This window comes from Neofelis nebulosa, chromosome 4 (assembly GCF_028018385.1).
Source record: "Neofelis nebulosa isolate mNeoNeb1 chromosome 4, mNeoNeb1.pri, whole genome shotgun sequence".
Classification (NCBI taxonomy): Eukaryota; Metazoa; Chordata; class Mammalia; order Carnivora; family Felidae; genus Neofelis; species Neofelis nebulosa.
In genome coordinates, this window is record NC_080785.1 from 160,779,370 (window position 1) to 160,799,702 (window position 20,333).

Here is a 20,333-nt window from a genome sequence, read left to right on the forward strand (position 1 = left end):
GACCTTAGCACACATCTGCGTCTTTCCCGTCTGGTTCGAGAGAACATCTTGGCTTCGTAGCCTCAGAACCTGTGGCTCTTCAAGGTATCTTAAAGGATGCCCACCGAACGGGACTTACCGTCTCAACTTCTGTGTTCCTTCTGATGCGTGCGTGGGCCCAACGGCTCAGATGCCGTGAAGGGTGTGGGTGTGTTCAGGATGTGTATCTGGGGCTGGGGGTGGCAAACAGACCACAGAAGGGGAGGGAGCCAGCGGCTCGGTCATGCAGCCAACTCAACAGAGGCCCTTCTTGGAGGCGATCCTGTAGGACACTGATGTAGGACCTAGGGCTCATGCGTGTGTAGGAACAGCCCTGCCCTGGGGGGGATGTATATATATCCCAGTGTCTATATACTAGGGTAGCCAGAAGGGGGTTTTAAGCGGAAGCTACTTAAGTATGCTCCATACCCACTGTGGGGCTTGAACTCAGGACCTTGAGATCCAGAGTCCCACGCTCTACCGACTGAGCCAGGCCAGGCACCCCGCCGTAAGTGGAAGCTATTGGCCGCTTGGCTTGGAGCCTGTTTCCCAGGGGCAGGGGCTCTGGCCCAGGGCCCCCCTCGGGCCCCCCCCCCTCACAGTGGCGTTCTGAGGTGTGATGTTTGGACTGGCTGTCCTGAGCACACGGTGCCCTAGTGTGCAGCGACCGTCCCTTCCTGGGCCCGGCGCCCCCAGAGAGCAGCATGCGGCAGGGCTGTTACAAAGGCGTTTAGTTTATTTTCCTCAGTGTCACTGATATTCTCATGGTTCACATTTCCCAGTGCGGCTCCTCTCCTTACAGTAGTTAATGTGCAATCTCACTTACGGGCCCGGGGAGTGGGGGGTCGGCCCAGGGCGGGGAGGGCGTTGGCACTTCACACGGACAGGGCGGGCGGTCTGTCCTGCGTGAAAGAGGCGGGTGAGTGGGCGGCCGGGGGAGGCGGAGGGGGGGGCCCACAGTCTTTTTTTTTTTTTTGCGTTGGTTGGTGATTCTCCATTCGTGCTCCTCCCTGGGCTGCCCGGGGTGGGGGGGACCATGCAGCTCAGAGCAGGGCAGGGCAGGGGAGGGAGAGAAGGAAAAGCAGCAGGCCGCCCAGGAGGTGGGGAGGGCAGGGCGGGAGGGGCGCAGGGGTGGCTCCTGGGGTAAGGCACAACCCTGTCTTTGGCTCTCCTGGTGAGGAGTTTCCTCCCCGGCACCCCTGCCCAGCCCCCCCCCCCCCCAACACAGTCCCGGGAGCCAGGGGCACCTCCTGGGGTCCCTGAAACGAGGGGCTCTGCCACCCAACCCAGTGCTGCAGGGGCTTGGAGGAGGGACAGGGGCAAGCCCCACCCGAGGACAAGGCAGGGAGGGGCTGGGCAGGGGCCTGTCCAGGACAAAGGGGTGGGGAGGGAGAAGACCCCAGTCCCAGAGAGCTGGCCCCTGCTAAGGCCTGGAAGGAGGGGAGCGCCTGGGGACTCCTTCCTTGTGGGGTCTGGCTGGAGCCCCAGCCCGCCCCTTGGCCTCGGCCGGCCCGGCAGCTTGCCAAGTGACCAGGATATTGTGCTTTGGGATAGATGCTGGGGTGGGATGTCAAAGCCAGGACAAGGGCGTGGGGGAGGTGCGACTAAGGTGCTTGTGCTTTAGCTGGGGCGTCGACTCCCCCCATACACTGGGCCGGCTGAGGGCTAAGGTGCAGGGGCCAGGCCAGGAAAGTGGGATGCCAGGACCCCAGCCAGACCAGACGCCCCCCCACCCCCACAAAAAGATGTCAGGAGGGGACCCCTTCACAGACTGGTGGGGGCTGCTGGAGGGGGTGGGGGAGACCTCTGAGTCAGATTCCAAGGGTTGGGGCTGACCCCCACCCCACCTCCCACAATCCTCCTGCCTCTGGAGAGGCTGCCGGAAGCAATGGGCTGGTCAGATTGGGGAGAATGCGGCGAGAGGCAGTGGGGACAGGGCTAGAGGGAAAGGTGAAATTGTAAAGGACACCCAGTGTGGGGGGACAGGGAGTAAAAAAAAGAACCCTCCACAGAGTTCACATGTAAAACTCAAAAAAACACAACCCCCTCGCACTGGGCGAGGACAGAAAGAGGAATGGTTAGAGAAAATTCTGCAAACTGCTAACAATGGAAGTGGGCCCTGCCTTGTCCCCAGAAGCTGGGCTCAGCCAAGAGGCCAAGGCCAGGGCCCCCACCCCCCCTTCAAATGGAGCCCCGCTGGGGAACAGAGGAGCAAGGGGGGAGCTGGTCAGACCCACAGGAGCCTGAGCAGAGGCCTGGCCGGGTCCCCACCTCAGAAATGCGCACCCACACTCCACACTCACGCACGCACGCATTCAGCCTGCCCCCATCCCCCACCCCGTCCTGCCTGCCGCGTCCCCCGGGGACTGAAGGGGACATCAGACAGTCCCGTTGGTTTGAAAAATAAAAGGAATCTTATACTTCAATATTTCATTAGCTAAAAAAATGCTTTAAAAAGTATGTACAGGGGGTGGGGGCAGCGTGGGATGTGGGGGTGGGGGGAGGGAGGGCAGCAGCCCCCCAGCCTGCTCCCCTGGCTGCTAGCCCTGGCCCTACTGCCTCGCATATCCATTTGTTTAAAAGCAAAACTTCTACACACACACACACACACACACACACACACACACACACACACACACACTTCTGTGAGCCCAGGAAACCTCTCGTTCTATTCGCAGAGACCCTCAGTCTTTCCCCAAGAGCCTCCCACTCGGGACCTGCCCCACTCAGGCCCCAGGGGAAAAGTGGGGGCAACAGAGGTGGGCACAGGGTGGGGAGAGAGAGGGGCGCCGGGCCCGCCACTGCCCACCACCTTAGATCAGTTGTGAAGTTTCTCTGAGCCTCAGTTTCCTCAGCTGTGAAATGGGCAGTCCCCTCAGCCTCGCCTACCCCAGCCCCCAGGCGCAGGGACAGACGAGGGAGACAGGAAGGCGCTTTTGGAAACATGGAAGCACTGGGAGGTGGTGGCAGGAGGGGTCCTGAGAACCCTGGGGCCCCTGCAAGTCCCAAGAGGTTGCAGCAAGGAGCCCAGGGCCTGGGGAGGGAGCCTTCCTGAGCCCCCCAGGCCGGCCCCTCCCCACCTGGCCTGGTGAGTGGGGAGACCACTGCTAGGGGTTAGGAGAGGGGGAGCAGGAGCCCCCCTGACGGCGCCCGAGTGTGCTAGGGAAGGCAGTGCAGAGCTCGCACCGGCCGCTGCCCTCTCCCAGCCCGCTCGGATTGGGGTCAGAGAGTGGGACGGGGAGGCAGAGGGGCTGGGAGCATGCAGCGCCCCCCGCGGGTCCTGGGGAGGGACAGACAGTAGCTCGTGACCAAGATGGTAGGTGGGCGTGATGGGGGGGGGGGGCGGGGGGGGAGGGAGTGTGACGGCCCCACGGGGAGGGTCCGGTGGTAGTTACTGGAGGGCCTCGGCCGAGGGGCCGGCCTCGCCGTCGTGGCTGGCCGTCTCGAAGCTGTGCTCCACGCCCATCATGTCCGGCTCGATCTTGCCCGTGTCGCTGATGAAGGTGGTGTAGGCATCGCCCTCCGCCATGAGCACCTTGAGCTTGGGAATCCAGCTTTTCCGCACGACGCGGCGGGCGTTGGTGCACATGTCAGCTGCGATGGCGTTCATCTCACTCTCCTTGAAGTTGGGAGCAAAGTTCTGGCAGTAGTCTGCGAGGGCACAGACAGAGCTGGGCTCAGGCAGAGTGCGGCCCCGGCCGCTCACACTGCCAGCAGCCACGCGGCCACGCTGCTCCTTGATTCCCAAACACACGCCCAGGGCAGCCCCGAACCCCCCTCAGAGGTGGCGGAACGGAGGAACTCGCGAGCCACGACGTCAGTTGACCCCATGCCTGACTGGGCTCGGCCATGTGTGGGGTTTGAGAGGATGGCCCGGGGCTCTTGAAAAGTCTGGGTCATTCGCCAGAATTTAGGAACTGCGAGATTCCACACGAAAACCCAGACTTCTCTCCCGACAGCTGGCTGGGGCCTGGCTGTTCACCACTCCCACGACTCCCCGAGGACCCCTCCCCCCGCACTCCCACCCCCACAGCTGACACAGGCTGACCTTCAGTGCCCCCCGCCCCTCACTACGGGGAAATCTGTATCCAGTCACAGCCTTCTTCCCCACAGGCCTAGATTGAGCCTCAGAATCTTGACCCCAAACCCCACCCATCTATCAGGGCCAACGCGGAAGAGGACCATCCGCCTGCCCCGGGCCCCGCCCCTCCAGAGACTCACACTTGACAGCGTGAAGGACGCGACTGTCCAGCGGTTTGCGGCTGGGGTTGTTGGAGGAAGAGCGGATGCCGGTGCCACAGCTGTTGGCCAGCGTGTTCCTGGGGTGGAGGGCACGGAGGAGGGGAGTCAGGCCGCCCGTGGCAGGGGGTATGGGGCGGCCCCCCTCCCCTCCAGCCGGGCTCTGCGAGGGCCTCACCGGTCAAAGAAGGAGGCCAGGAGGCGCCGCAGCAGGACCTTGTGCCGCGTGCCCGCGCTGACGTGGCAGTTCATGAGCTGTGCCCTCGTGATGTACACATTGGTGCCTGGAGTGGGGAGCAGGAGGGTGGCCGGGGGGCCCCAAACTGCCACGTTCCCCACTTGGCCGGGCCCCGGCCTGGGCCCGGCCAAGACGCTCCCTGACAACTCGCCCCGGCGTGGCCTCGTCAGCGGTCAGGCGAGGACAGATGGTGGTGCCGCTGTGCACGGGGCACCTAGAACATGCCGGGCCCTGCTTGCACACGGGGGGCTTTTGCCCACACAACCACCTGGGCATCAAAAAGAACAGGCAGTGGAAGCTCACGCCAAGGCACCCTGCCTCCAAGAGCCGAGATTCTTAGCCGCCGTATCAGGTAACCCCCAAACCACCCTAAGAAGCCGCTCATCCACCCGCGTGGCCAACAGTGCCGACCCACGATTATACCAGCCTCTGGGGCAGAAGCCTGGAGGCCGGCCTTTGGGACGAATCAACACCAAGGGGTGTCAGCTGCCCCAAGACACGGCCAGCGGTGGCAGCGGGGCTGGAGTCAGATCCCAAGTGTGGCTCCTAAACACCGGGCCAGGGGCGCTGGCTCAGAGGGCAGACGTGGGCGAGGAAAGGGGGGTTCTGGGGAGGAAGTGACGCTGGCCCACCTGTCACCAGCTCCAGCTTCTCGGAGGGGTCCCCCTCGTCGTAGAGCTTGGGGTGGCAGCGGTTGCCGATCTGGTTGATGAGCTCGGCCGGGAGAGACGCCAGGTCTTGCCGCACCCGGATGCGATTCCGAGACTCGGGGGCCACCTGCTCAGGGAGGGCCTCCACCTTCTCGGCTTCGGGGGCAGAGAGTAGCACGTGTCGGGGACGGGGTGGGGGCGGGCTGGGGGCAGGGACCGGGGCGGGAGGGCAGGGCAGGCACCTCACCTGTCTGGCCGACGTTCATCATGCTGTACATGGTGTACATGTTGCAGATCTGCCGGTACTGCTCGTCCGTGCCCTCCTCGCCCGCATCCTCCTCCTCATCCTCCTCGTTGTGGTAGGAGCCGGGGCTGTCGCTGGTATAGGCACTCGAGGTGCCTGGGCTGGTCCGCTCTGACGTGCTGGGCCCGCTCACCACGCCCCCTGCCGCCGCCGCCGCGGCTGCCGCCCCCCCAGCAGGTTGCCCGGTGCCGGCCCCCGCCGCCGCCGCCGCCGCCGCCGCCGCCACGGCCACCCCGGCGGGCTGTGCCGCCGCCACCACCGGGGCCTGCTGGGGCGGCCGGTTGGCAGCCAGGTCTGGCGTGGAGAACTTGGCCATCTTGCGGCTGCCGTTGCCACCGCCACTGCCGCCGCTGTCCCACAGCCGCTTGGCCACGGGTGTGCACTGCACGGAGTCCGACTCCTGCTGCTCCGTCTTGACGCGGGACACGAGGGGCAGCGGGGTGCCACAGGCCGGCCAGCTCGACGTCTGGGCCACGGGGCTCTGGGGCTCGGACGACGGGGCCTCCTCAGCGTGCAGGCCCTGGGAGTCGCAGCTGGGGGAGCTCACCTTGAGGAAGAACTCGGTGCCCTTCTCCATGATCTCCTGGATCTGCAGGAAGCCGGCCGTGTACATGAGCAGGAACTGGTCCCCCACGTTCATGCTCAGCCGGCCTGTGTAGCAGAAGCTGAGGATCCGCTGGAAGGACTGGGGCTGCACGGCAGCCGGCAGCTCCACCACCGCGCTCCGGCTGCTGTTGAACAGGTCCCGGAAGTAGGAGCTGCTGGCGGCCAGCACGGCCCGGTGGGCCTTAAAGGCGTGGCCCTTGACCACCACGGACACGTCACAGTACAGGCCCTGCAGCCGCTGCTCGTTCAGACACTCCAGAATGCTGTTGCCGAAGTTCGGGATCTCCATCTGCAGGGTCTGGGCCATGGCGGCAGCTGCTGTGCGGGGGCGGGGGGGGGGGGGGACGGGACAGGGAGAGACAGACGGAGGGACGGGGTCAGGCAGCAGACTCAGCCCCCCTCTCGTGAACCTCACCTGCTGCAGGGAGGCACGTGGGAGCAGCATCCACAGGGTGGACTCGGCCGCGGTTGTGAGAATCACCGGGAGCCACCCACGCCTTCAGTCCCGGCACAGACTTGCCTCCATGACAGACTGTCAGATCAGTTATGTCAGCCACAGGCCCGGGGTGGGGGGGGCGTGCTGGCCGTCCCCGGCAGACAGGAGGGCAAACGCACACTTACACGTATGTGCCTGAATTTGAAATGAGCGAACACAGTGAGCGTCTGTGAGCATTAAGCATCACCAGCACGACACGCACAGATAGGGCAACCCCTAGCGAAGGGCACTGGCGTCAAAACACCAAGAGGCCAGGGTTGTCTGATTTTTCACACTGCGTCCACGGGGCTGAGCACGTGACCCCCAATCACCGTTTGATGAATGAATGAATAACCTACTCAAGAAACCCCGAAAGCGCACGAGAACATCACTAGTCGTCAGGGTAACTACGCGAGCCCAAACCACAGTGAAACACCATTTCATACCAACGGGGCTGGATGGAATAAAAAAGACAGACAAGTGTTGGCAAGGATGAGATCGGAATCCTCCTACGCTGCTGGTGGGGATGCAAAATGGTGCAGTTGCTATGGAAAAAGTCTGGCAGCTCCTCAAATGATTAAACACGGAGTTACCATATGACCCAGCAATTCCATTCCTTAGAATTATACCCAAGAGAAACAAACACCTAGATCCACAGAAAGTCCTGTGCACCGTTCACAATCGCCAAAGAGGTGGAAACCCAAATGTCCATCAACTGATGAGTGGATACATAAAACATGGTCCAGTCATACAACGGAATATTATTCAGCCATATAAAGGAACAAACATGGATACAGGCTATGATATGGGTGAACCTTGAAAACATTACGCTGAATGCAAGAAGGCAGACAAAAGACCTGTGTATTATATGATTTTATGTATGGATGGGTTCTTTCATTTACTTATTTAGCTAAAAGATCAGAAGTAATCTCTACGCCCAACGTGGGGCTCGAATCCACAAAACTGAGATCAAGAGTCACGGGCTCTGCTGACTGAGCCAGCCAGGCACTCTTACATGATCCCATGTATACAGAATCTCCAAAACAGGCAAATTCAGAGCTGGCAAGGTGGGGGGTTGGTGAGCAGAAGAATGCAGTGTTTCTTCTTGCCGTAATGTAAAATGGTCTAAAATTGTGGTGATGTGTGCACAACTCTGAATAAGCAATTGTGATCTTTGAATAACATAGGTCTGAACTGTGTGGGTCCACTTATACACAGAATTTCTTCAACACGGCTCAGTACCATAAATGTTATTTTCCCTGCCTTATGATTTTATTTTAAGTAATCACTACACCCAAGTAGTGGGGCTCAGACTCATGACCCAGAGATCAAGAGTCGCATGCTCCTCTGACAGAGCCAGCCAGGTGCCCCTTCCTGATGATTTTCTTAGTTAACATTTTTTTTTTCTCTAGCTTACTTTATCGTAAGAACACAGTAGGGGCGCCTAGGTGGCTTAGTCAGTTAAGCGTCCGACTTCAGCTCAGGTCATGATCTCCCGTTCATGGGTTTGAGCCCCCGCATCTGGTTCTGTGCTGACAGCTCAGAGCCTAGAGCCTGGAGCCTGCTTTGGATTCTGTGTCTCCGTCTCTGCACCTCCCAGACTCACTCTCTCTCTCTCTCAAAAATAAAATAAACACTAAAAAAAAAAAAAAAAAAAAGAACATAGTATAGACTACTTATACAAAGTATGTGTTAATGGACTGTTTTCATTATCGGTAAGGCTTCCGGCCAACAGTAGGCTGTTAAGTTTTTGGGGAGTCAAAGATTATGCATGGGCTTTCGACTTTGCACGCCCCCCCCCCCCCCCCCCCGCATCTCAACTCGTTGTTCAAGGGTCACCTGTAGTGAAAACCATGGAGTTGTACACTTTAAACGAACTTCATGGTATAAAGCTCAAATAAAGAAATAAGAATCCACAGGACCGGTTTCTTCTGGGCAGAAGACATGAGAAACTTGCCACGAACACTCCTGAGTCTTGAATTTTGAACCTGGTGATCGTATTACACCTACTCACAAAAATAGGTAATATTTTAAAAGACGTAAAATGTGTGAAATCGTATCATACACGTCTAACTTGTGAAAATTAACCCCAAAGTGCTAGAGGGGGATAGAAATGCCAATTTAAGAAACTGTGGCCCTTCTCAGGGAGGCCCAGGCACCTCTCAAATGGGAACTTCTGCATCACAGCCGATTCCATCAGTGCACATTCCAGCACATTCCAACCCAGAACTGGTGGGGTGGGATGGGTATGTCCAGTACTCTAAGGGCACTCATAAAAGGGCATTGAAGGACAAGGCGGCTTTATAACTGTACCCATGGTAAAAGTGAGTCCCCTGCAATTCTATGGAATATAGAAGGGAGTGGTCCTGAATGGGCTGGGTGAGTATGAGAAGAGTCCAGCTGGTGAGAAGGAAGAAAGTCGGCGTGCAAAGGCCCTGGGGCAGGTACCAACTAGAGCCCCCAGCTGTTTCCCCTCATTCTCAGATTAGCTCGCCTGCTTCTTTCACATTTTTCATTCACTAGCGAGTCCGTTCTGAGCTGCTTCCACGGGCTGAACCCTGGGACACAGTGGAACTGTGGTAACACCAGGTACCAAGAGGACAACAGAAGCAGCCATGCGCCCATGGGTAAGTCCTGGCTCTAGGACCAACTTGTTCCTGAAGGCAGGAACTCCAAATCTCTGCTTCTCCATTTGGAAACAGATGTTGGTTATGGCCAACCCGATTGTGCAAGCTGCTACCTGTGGTGGACCCTGAGGGAGACACTGGCAGGCCCTGCCCCTCCCAGCACCTGGGCCACCAAAGAGCTGACAGTTGGTGACCTACAGGAGTTCTCTGAATCCTCTTAGCAAACCCACGGGGCTGATTTCATACTCCCAATTTTCAGACGGGAAAACTGAGGCCACGGGGGGGATGTTACAAACAGTCTCAAGGTCATTGCTGAGTAAACAGTAGGGACAAGATTCAAATCAGGGTCTCTGTGGGCACTGACACTTGTGATTTCCCTTAGCTATGCCCTCTGCTTCCTTGTCCTCATCAAAATCACTGTCACCCCCAGGAAAAACAATTTAAGGCAATCCCGGGGGGAGACAGGGACAGGGACTCCACCGTCAGAAGGCAGCACCTTCCTTCAGGAGTTCAAACTCAATACCACATGGGCTAGGAGCTGGCCCTCTGTGTGTGGATAAGAGAAACTGAGGCACCAAGTGGAGGCAAAGGACGCAGCCCAGAGAGCCCGCTCCAGGGGCCTGGCACCCCCAACCCAATTCCCAAGGCTGCCAAAATGAAGCTACCCCAGGTACTGGGGCCCAAGTGACCAGACACAAGGGGGTCAAGGGTGAGGCTAGCTCCCTCAACAGGATCACTAGACCCCCAGTTGGGAAGGCTCTCACGGTAAGGGGAAGGACCAAGGCAGGAGAGGCCTGCAGTGGAGTCCAACCCCAGACCTGGGTTCCATTGCCAAGCCCTCCCCTCCGTGCCTTGGTTTGTTCGTCTGCAAAATGGAGACTCACTCATCCAACCCACCCTGATAAACTGCAAGGCACGAGGGACACAGCCCTAAAGGAGACTGGCTATTTCCACGTGCAGTTGTCTAGCGGGAAGACACCGGGAGGGACACATTTACCGCTGGGGTGAGTGTGTCAGAGGGGCTGGGCTGACTCTGGGGGTGAGGTGAAGACAGGGGGACAGAGGGCCACCAAGTCTCGGGCAGGAAGGAGTGAGGTGCAGTCAGAAGACCCCCAGGAGGCCAGCGGCGGCTTGAGGCGAGTGCAGGGGCAACAGGGCTGCTGGGAAAGGGGTGGGACGGGGGGGCCCTGGTCTGGTGAGGGGAAGTGTTTCCGCGGGAGCAGTGGGAAGCTTGGAGCAAGGGAGACACAGGCCCAGACCGCCTTCGGGAGAACTCCCAACAAAAACAGGGGAGACACTGAGGGCTGGGCCAGTGGTGGGGCAGGTGGCGGTGGGGCAGCCACAGACAGAGGATGGTCAGACTCAGGAGTGAGCGGCTAGGAGGGGGGAGCACCAAGGCGAGAATAAATGGCTCCAGTCTGGGACGTGGCAGCTGCCGGGGGAGGTGCTGCATCCCAGGGCTGCAGGAGAAATTCTGGGGGGTTCTCCTAACTGTGGTGTGCCAGTTGCTGCTAAGGGCACAAGGACCGCCCGCTTCATAGGTGAGGACTGAAGCGCGGCCCTGCCCCTCCGGAGGCGGCTGCACCTGAGGGCCCGACCCCTCACCGGGAACCGGCACCGGACGGCAGCTCAGCTCGGGGAAAGCTCAGCAACGAGAGTGCTGAGGTCCCTGGGGTGACAGCGGGAGCACACACAGGGAGGCGCTCCCAAAGGCGAGAACCAACCTGACATTCAGGCTGGGGTCCCCCAGGCCTTGTGAACCCCAGCCTCACAGCCCAGCACCCAGGGCTTTGACGCCTTAACCATTTGGCGGGGGGAGGCAAGTAGTGCCAACGGCTCAGCCAGTCAATGCCAGGAACCCCCTCCACAGTGCAGGGGAGGGGGGTGGCAGGGCTTGAGATGCAGACCCCGGGTGGCCTTGCTGTCCTTGCAAGGGCAGCGAAAGGCGAAGGCTTGGCTGGTTTTAGAAGCATAGGACAGGTCACCCCCAGGCTCCCCTCCTTCCCTCCCTGGGCAAATGCCCCAATCCAGTCCTCTGGACTCAGAAATAACGGCTGTCCTGGCTCTCCCTGAAGCCCCTCAGCCACACTAGCCCTGTGAGGGGAGGGACCGTGGAGCACGACGGGCTCCCAGAAAACAGGTCTATAGTACCTGCTGCCTAGGCAGTGGTGATGGAGTCAAGAGTCGGGGGTTTCTAAACCATCCAGCAGTCCTGTCCCCGCCAAGCACACTGCATGGCTCTCCCACCCGCCCCAGGCGTCTGTCCCAGCTGTGCACCCTGCCAGGAGAACCCTTCTCCTCCCACTGCCCACATCTTCCTCTCCCACTGTTACCCCCTGGCTCTGAGAATTCTCCGGACTGGAGAAGATGCCCTTCTTCTGCACACTCTCCCCGGCTCCCACACGCAGCGCCCTAACGCTTACCTCTGAGAAAACTAAATCCCACTCGACTAGAGACTCCTTAAGGGCAGAAGACCTCACAATGTGGCATATTAGCCTGCCCATCTTCTGGGGTCCCCAGACTCCCCTCGAAGGAAGGGGCGGCTCCCAGCCCTATGCAGGGCCAAAGGGACCCTCCCAGCATCGCTAGTGTCGTGGCCCCAAACACGAGCAGGTCTCCCAGTGAGATGCAAGGGCCCAGCACTCCGTTTCCATGACCTCCCAAGTCACTCAACAAATATTTGCCAAGCGCCTGCCTGGGGCGTGAAGTGCCTGGGAGCCCGGGGCAGGCCATGAGCGAGACAAGGCCTGCCTCCAGGGCTCATGATCCAACAGGGAACGTGGTCTTACATCCAGAGTTCCACAGATCAACGTGCCGCATGTGTGGGCCTCTAACATTACAGCTGACATACTGGAGCGGGGACGGGGGGTGGGGGGGCAGATATGACGAGGCGGTGGTGGAATGGGAGCATAGCCCTCAACGTACAGGGAGAGCATGCAGAGTCCTGAGAGAGAAGCAGGCACAGTCCTTCCAGAAAGTGAAGGTAAATGAAGGCTGGTGCTGGGCCCAATCGTTGGTTAGTTTCTCTCTTCCCAGGGATTGAACCCAGACCGAGGGCTCTGCTCTGGACCCAACTGTGCCTCCTCGCCCCAATTCATGGATTGAACTCTTGCCCCCCAACACGTCTGTATTTGGAGATACAGTCTTTCGGAGGTAATTAAGATTCAACAAGGGCCTGAGAGTGGGGGCCCTGATCTGCTAGGACCGGTGAGTCTTGGAGAAGGGAGAGATTTCTCTCTCTGTAAGGACACACACCAAGGCCGTGTGGGCACATCTGGTCTTGAACTTCCAGGCTCCAGAAGTGGGAGCCATGTCTGTTGTTTCGGCCACCCCGTCTCCGGCGTGTTGTTATGGCAAGCTGGCTCAAGACAGGCTTGAGGCAGCACCCTCTCGCCTACAACTCCCCCGTTGAGCCCCTGTCCTGGGCTTCCCACGGGTGCCAGATGTGTCTATGTCCCAAATACTAACTCGACATGCCTGCGGCCAAACCCCTCCCCACACCCCCAAGTCCGCCGGCCAAAGCTCTCACCAGCTCCACCCACCCTGATCTGACCCCCAAACTCTTTCAAAACCTGTTCTCACCACCTGCTCTTGGGACTTCCTAGAATGCTGTCCCCGAGATGGCCACAGCTCGTCACACCTGCCCAGTCACTTATCTCAAACTCCCAAAGACAGAACCTCTCCCAACCCCAATTCCTTCGCTTCTCCTGCTTGATTTTTCCTCCTTGGTGCTTCCTACCATCTAGCTAGCTGGATGCGGCCTTGGCTTTGTGTCAGTTCCACCAGGGCAAGGTGCCTGCCTATCCGGTTTATACTGCAGTGCTCGCTGCCCCCTAGGACCAGACAGGTACACAGTGGGTGCTCAATAGTTGTTTGCGGAATGAAAAATTATTTCTGTTACTTCCAACCTAACTCCCCTTTTTGTTCCACACGAATGTGACCCAAACAGGGTGGGAGCCCCCAGGGCCAGTGTGGAGGGTGCCGCGCAGACCGGTGCCCCCCTCGGGCAGCCGCACCAGGCGGGTGGCCTGCAGTCAGGGTCCCGCTCTGAGCTCAGTGTCACCGCATTTCGGATTCCCACCAACTGTTCACAGTACTGCCTGATCATGCCGGGGTGCGGCAGGCTTGAACTGCAAGCGTCTGGGGGGCAGGGCGATTCCTGGGAGTGGAAACTGGCAGGGATTTGGAAAGGGAAGCTAGGGGTACAGATGTGCGCCATCACCAGGGACGGACTGTCCGTCTATCCGGCTGACTTTCCAGGGAAGCTGTGAGCTGCCCGATGTAGTGCAAGCCAGTTCAGGGAAACCACCAACCCCAAGTGAAAGGACCAGAGGCCCTTGGAAAGCCCCACAGGACTTCAAGCAGCTCAGCAGGAGGTCAGAGTAAGGTGGGGGGAGGGGATATACCCCCAGGCTGCCAGAGCAGCCTTCCTGGCCCAGAGCCATTCTGACCCTCAGTAGGCGCCAACTGCAAAGCAGCTGAGGCAAACATTTGCTAATGAAGAACAAAGTGTTACCTGACTGTACAGATCTCTACTGCTGGCATTTAAAAAAAAAAAAAAAGGACTTTATTATTATTTTTTTAGTAATCCCTACACCCAACACGGGGCTTGAACTCACAACCCCAAGATGAAGAGTCGCAGGCTTTTCCGACTGAGCCAGCGAGGCACCCCCCCCTACTGTTGGCATTTTTAAAGTAGGTGCACATCCCCCCCCCCCCAAAAAAAGTGGCCACGATATCCACAGTGGGTGACAGGATTGTGACAGGGCATTAGCTGGCAAGTAGCATTTACATTGCCCCTACTGTGCACCTGCACAGCACAGGGCAAGGGCTCTGTTAACACTTCTCTCTCTGGTTTCTGAGGAAGAAACAACTCTTCCCGCCATTTTCCGGGCGTAGAGAGCAAGGCCCAGAATTGCGCCCAGGCCCTCTGGCTCCTGTCCCAGAATCGGAGGTAACAGTGGCTGAGGCTTCCTCACCACGGCTGGCCCATGCCAAGCTCGTCCCCCACGTGGTCCCATCGCTCCCCGAGGCACGCAGGCCATCGTGACTAGACCCATCCCACGGATGGGAAAACTGGGGCTCAGAGAGGCCAGAGCTGGGGCTCTTTATCTTCACTGGGTATGTCTTCTCCATAAATGGGATCTCGGGTGCCCTCTGAGGGCCAGGCTGCGTGCCGTTCCTGCCTCCCCTACAGGAGGCCCTCTCCTTTGCCCAGCCTCCCCCAGCTACTCCCTCCCCTTCCCCGCTGCCACCTCTGGGAAATGAGCAGTCCAGTCCCACGCTGGCCCCAGGGTCTCCCTCTCTCCTCCCACTCTCCCTTCCTCCGCCCACAGCAGCAGCCCTATCCCCCACCCCAAGCCCACCTTTCGGAGTTACACCCTAATCCCTGTGTGCCTTCAAACTTGAAGGAGGAGGTGGTGGCAGGCACACAAAGGGTCGTGGAGGGAGTGTCACATGCTAAGGCCCTGAGGTGACGCTGGTGTGGCTAAGGCAGGAGGCCTGGAGGGCTGGAGGGCAGGTGGTTCCTGGGAAGGGGCCTGTCGAAACGGGCTTGGAAGGCGACACAGGACCTTGGCAGGGCTTACGAATACAAATCTTGTTATTTTACACAAAGCGCAAAGCTTCCTGCTTAGAATCGTGCTTCCTTTCCTCTACACCGCCAGAAAACATCTCCCTGTAGCGGCGCTGACAGCCTGACATCAGTCTGCCCAACTCGAAAAGGGGCTAACGGCAGCAGCCACCTCCCGCGGCCATTTCAAGGACTGAACCAGCAAGCAATGCAGGCAGACTGGCGCTTACCCTGAGTCCCGGACCCGGTAACACCAGCTGTTATTAGCCCCGTCCCCTCTGTTCCTCCCCCTAAGCCCCTCGCAGGGCTGTAAGGTCTCTGACAGCAGCGGCCACATCCCACACCCCCAGAACCTTATGCCATTTCACAATTAATCGAGCAGTACTTGCTGAGGGCTCCCTCCCTGCCCCGGTGCCTTCCCAGCATCATCAAACACCCCAGACACCAATCTCTGTGCTCCTCATGGCAACAACACAGCGAGGATGCCCCGACCTTGTGGCCACTGGGACCAGATCACTCTTGGGGGGGGACGGGACGGATGGACGGACCACCCTATACATTACGTACGACGTTGAGCAGCATCCCGGACCTCTACGCTCACTAGAGGCCAGTACCAGCCCCAGCTGTGACCACCAAACCTGCCTCCAGACATTTCCCAAACACCGCTTAAGAGGAGGCGGAATCATTCCTCATTGAGAACCACTGGCGCACAGGCATGCCTGCTTGTCCCCACTCATCAGAGGGGGGCGCAGGAGGTGCCCGAGGTCGCAACCTTTGCCCAGGGTCTCGTGGCTGAGGAGGATGGCGCTGATGGAATCCGACCCTCCACGAGACCGTGGTTGCTCACCTTCAGCCACAAAAGAGCCGCAGTCCTCACAGGGGGCCCCCGGGTCTCGAAGGATGCTGAGACCTTCACCAGAGGAGGCAGCACAGGAGAGACGGGACGATGACCACAGGCAGGCACTGGGCACAGCCTCTAACGGCCAGCCACCAGACCGGATTCGCTTCACTGCAGCTGCAAGCCGCAGCTCAGAGGGCTCTCCAGGGGGGACCCAGAGAGCAGAGGCAGGGAGACGGGCGGGATCGGGGTGATGAGGAGCCGGGAGGACCCCAAGAGGGAGCACAGGCTGTTCAAGCAGCGCCGCCTCGTCTTCAAGCCCAGGGGGGCTCGTCATCGCCTCAAACACGGGCTCCCTTCTCCACCAACCTGCTCTGGCACGGACACTGATGAACTCCGAGTCAACCTGGCCGGACCCACCCCCCCAACCCTCTTCAAACCTGCGCCTGCAGGCTGACCCCAACGACAGATCCTGCAAGACTGACAAAAACTCAGCTGTCCTCGCAGCCTTGCTCGCTGGGGCTCCCCACTGGCTGGCCAGACTTTAAAAGGCCTGGAGGCAGGCCAAGGGGTCTGGACTTTCATCTGGGGGCAGCGGGGAGATCCAGGAGAACCTGCGACCCGGGTGCCTTTCTGTAAATGGCACTAAGGGTCTTCATTTCCACACTGGGGTCACCCCCCTCACTCCTTCCCTCACGAGGACAAGATATTTAGAGTACTTAGCAGGAGGCTGGCACATGCTCAATAAAGGCTTTCAATGTGCTGTCCCCTCTGCCCAGAACATTCGCTCCTCCCCTGCCCCAGCTTCCCTCACCAGGCCGATTTCTTCTTATTCAGGGCTCAGCTCTCCCACAAGCCGTGCCCGACCACCCAATTTGAAATTCTCCACTGTCCCCCCACTCCCCCCCCCCCACCGGATCTGTTATTCAAGGCTGTTCCCCCACCCCCACCCCTAGCAGGCAGTCGACACCCTAGTGAAATAAAACTGTCCCAAGGGTCCCCTTACTTGCTGTACTTGCTATTTTGGCCTCCTCTGGCACCCCAGGTCTGTGTGCCCCGAAGTCCGCACAGCAAAGCAGCCTTTGAGCACCTTCTCCTCTGGCTCCAGAGGCAGCTCAGAGCCACTGCCCTCCTCTGCCACCCACACACCACGGCCAGCCCCCACCAGTCGCTGGCCCCATTCCAGCCATGTGACCAGAGGGCAGCCACCCCCGGCCTCAGTACCCAGCCCTGAGCCCCAGTCTGTGCCACAGCAGCCAGCCTCGGCCCAACCAGACAGGGAAAAGGCACCTTTAAGTGGGGCTGCTGGCCCAGTTCCTCCCGCTCCCAGAACCAGGAGGCTAGCCAGGGAGAGGAGGGCAGGGCCCAGGTGGGATGGGTTCGAGGAACTACAGGCCGACTGGGGGAAGGCAGGGAAGGAGGGTGACAGCCCATCATTAAGCCCAGGCCCAGCTGATAACCACTCGACCCAGCAGTTTGTGGCTCTTGCCTCAGGTGTGGAAGATCCCAGAACACACTGGTAACAATTAGCCCAGAGAGAGCAACGAACGCTGTGGACGCCGGGAACCAAAGAGGGGGAAAAAGACAAACCAGGCAAGCAGAGCACGATGCAGCTCTGGAGCCAGGCTTCGTCCTCGAAACCGCCTCCCGGAGCCAGCCCACAGTTCCGTGACCTCTGGGCTCCCAGAAGGGAGTCGGGGGATGAGGTGTGACCAGGCCCCTGAGAAAGACGCTTCCACTGTTCCCGCCCCGGGAACGCCAGAAAAACTCTGTCCGCAAGGGCACGGATCCATTCCTTGGGAGGGCCAAGAGGAAACGCCCGGGCACAGAAGCCCCGCCAGGGAATCCCAGCAGCGGAGCTCCTCCAGCCATGCCCCTCAAAAGCCAGCTGGGGAGACTGCGGGTTTGAGCCGAGGGCCCGTCAGTCCCAATCTGCCACTGTCTAGCTGTGTGGCCTGGAGCAAGCCACCCGAAGCCTGAGCTTCCTCCCACCATGGAGAAGGCGGCAACCAACGAGCTCATCCCAGGGCCTGGCCCCAGAGGGCACCTCACAGGCAGAGCCCTGGGGCCAAGAGGCCCAAAGGCCTGGGCCAGGGTGTAGACACCAGACTTGGTGTCATCAGGAGCCTCCAAGACACGATGACACGATGAACAGAGCTGTATACGCTCCCCTGCCAGTCCTTCACCCCTGGGGAGCTGGTGCCTGGGAGGCCATGGTAGAAGATGGTGGGTGGCTGCGAGGTCCCATCGCCTGGGCTGGAGCCCCGAGGCTAAGCTCACAAAAAGTGGGGAAAGAATCTAGCACCCCAGGATACTCAGGTAAGGGCAGCTGGGCGGCCTCCCGGCAGATAAACATGCCCAGCTAGGTGTTGCGGACTTTCTCAAGCTCTCCACGCAAACACCCACCCGGTGGGCCAGCGCTTTGGAAGAGCCAGCAGAGGCTTGCTCCAAGGGTAGGTCGGGGACCCAGAGCCCGAGAGGGATGAGGAAAAGAGGACACAGCCCAGGTCTGGCCCGGAGCGAACACCTGGTGGGGGAAGGGGTGGCATGTGCCTTTGGATCGTACTAGTTTCTCGGGACGCCCCGTGTCTCCACTAGCCGAGCCCAAAGGCGCTGTTCCCCCCCCCCCCCCCCCCGCCTTCTCCCGATCTCCTACAGTAGTTCCTCAACCTACCTGATGGCCCCCGGATCTGGCCTTCCCCCCGCCCCGCGCATCTCTCCAAGCCCTAACCTCATATGACCCCTGCAAACATCTCTGGGATCTCCTATCCGCCCCCACCCGAACTAACTCCGCCCACACCCACCCTGCCCCACTTCCTGGGCTTCTCCTCAGCCGCCCCCAGGCCTGTAACCTGACCCACCCACCTCCTCCGGCGCCCGGACACTACCTGCAGGTCGGCCCCTCCCCGCCCCCCCCCCCCCCTCCGGGCCCTTTCCCTCCGGCCGCGCCGCTCTCCCTCCTCCCCCCACTCGGCCGGCCCAAAGCCCGACTCCTCCCCCCTCCCCCCCCCCCCCCCCCCCGCCCCGGCCTCCCCGGACGCCTCCTCACTTTTCTTCCTCCGGCCTTCCAACTTCCCGGGCCTCCGGCACCTGCCCGGGCCCAGCTACGAGCCCCCAGTCGCCGAGAGTGAGGGGGGAGGGGGGGTTGGTCTGGGCCCGATCCCGCCACCCCCAAGCCCCACAGCCCGGCCCGGGACTGGACACTCAAGGCCGCTCGTGAGGGCCGGGCCTCTCCGCACTCGCCGGCCCGGGCAGAGTGCAGGCTGCGGACCCGGTTCCTCTTCTGTCGGAGGAGGCCCCCCCGGCCCTCCCCGCTCAGCCCTCAGCCGGCCCTCGGATGCCCTCGGGCCGCCCCGGAGAGAGGAGGCCGGAACCGGGCCTGGGGCGGGCCGCCTCACCTGCGCCGTGGCCGCGCTCCGGGGGCTCCCAGCGGGCTCCGCAGCGGCGGCTGGGGCCGGGCCTGGGCCCGGGGCGCGCCCCCCTGCGCCGGGGCCTCGGCCTCCGCCTCCGCGGCCTCCGCGGCCTCCGCCTCAGCAGCAGCGGCAGCCGCGGCGGCCATTCATTGTGGGCCAGGCCGCCCCAGCCGAGCGCCGAGCGAGCGCAAGCCGCGCCGCCGCCGCAACCCGGCCGGGGAGGAGCGGCCGCGGCCCCGCCCCCTGCCCGCCTCCGGCCCCGCCCCCGAGACGAGGCCAGCTGAGTGCCGAGCGCGCCCCTTCTCACCTCGGTTTTCTCCCTTCGCCCCTCAGGGTCCCCCGCCTGTTCCTTGATCTGCCGGAGAATTCGTCTCCCGACCCTGCCACTTCCTAGTTCCGCGACCTTGGACAAGTCTCTTCGCCTTTTCGATCATTCGTTTCCTGTAAAACGAAAACAACAATGACTTCTATTTATTGTGCCTGGCACTGTTTTAGGCACTTAATGGGCATTATCTCGTTTAAACGCCACAGTAACATTTTTAAGTAGAAATGACTACACACTTATACACCGTTCATAGAAAGAGAGGCACACAGAAATGAAAAATACCTGCTGAAGATTACCAGCAAGTACGTGATGGAGGGTGCCAGGATTCAAACCCAGAATCAAGAATCGACGATGAAATTAATGCTTTCATGGTTATGCCACACCTGATTCTGTTCTAAGCATTTAACCTGCACTAAGTCGTTTAAAACTCACCACAACACAATAACGAACGTTAAAAAGTTATGTCCATTTTGCAAATGGACAAACTTAAGCATAGATGGAGACAAGAACAAGTAGCAAGGCTAGCTGGGACTGGAATCCAGGCAGTGCAGGCCACTATGCTCCCCTCCCGTCCTGCACAGTTAGAACCTCCTGAGAACTTACTACGTAAGAGGGGATGCTTTGCACACTTTCCAGGCATTCTGTCCCTTAATTTTTGCTCTATATTGGAAGTTAGCATTCCTATTTAGCAGGTAAGGAAAGTGAAGCCCAGAGAGTTTAAGTAACTTGCCAAGACCATGTGATAGGACTGGGATTCAAACTCAGTAAATCTGATTTCAGAGCCTTAATTATTCCTGCAGAGTGCCCTGAAATAATGTGCTTACAGCACTCAGTGCACAGAAGCCGATCAGTAGATGTTGAATTTCTCCGCTTACCGCCCCTTTTCTGAGCCTCACCTTCCTCATCCGTGAAATGGGGCGAGTGATGCGTCCCTTCCCAGGGGAGCCGACGTGATTAAGGCTATCCACACTACACTTTCCGAGCTTTCCGCCGTACATTTTGATCCCGGCCACCCACTGTAGGTAGCA

At 59.8% G+C, this 20,333-nt stretch overlaps 1 protein-coding gene across 3 annotated transcripts; it reads right to left on the reverse strand.

Annotated features, from left to right (window-relative positions):
• Window positions 1-732: 732 nt before the first annotated feature.
• On the reverse strand, window positions 733-20,326 carry NACC1 (nucleus accumbens associated 1). Of its 3 annotated transcripts, XM_058727824.1 has the most exons (8): window positions 20,202-20,326; window positions 19,288-19,421; window positions 5,393-6,370; window positions 5,128-5,301; window positions 4,436-4,541; window positions 4,240-4,337; window positions 3,414-3,669; window positions 733-920 (listed from the first exon to the last, which is right to left on the reverse strand). In XM_058727824.1, exons 3-8 carry the CDS (start codon window positions 6,360-6,362, stop codon window positions 824-826), a joined length of 1,701 nt encoding a protein of 566 aa, XP_058583807.1. In that variant the 5' UTR covers window positions 6,363-6,370; window positions 19,288-19,421; window positions 20,202-20,326; the 3' UTR covers window positions 733-823. The 3 variants fall into 3 exon arrangements, with proteins under 3 accessions (XP_058583807.1, XP_058583806.1, XP_058583808.1); XM_058727823.1 differs by lacking the exons at window positions 19,288-19,421; window positions 20,202-20,326 and adding an exon at window positions 18,966-19,162; XM_058727825.1 differs by lacking the exons at window positions 19,288-19,421; window positions 20,202-20,326 and adding an exon at window positions 18,966-19,162 and having other exon boundaries at window positions 733-3,669.
• Between the last annotated feature and the right edge of the window lie 7 nt (window positions 20,327-20,333).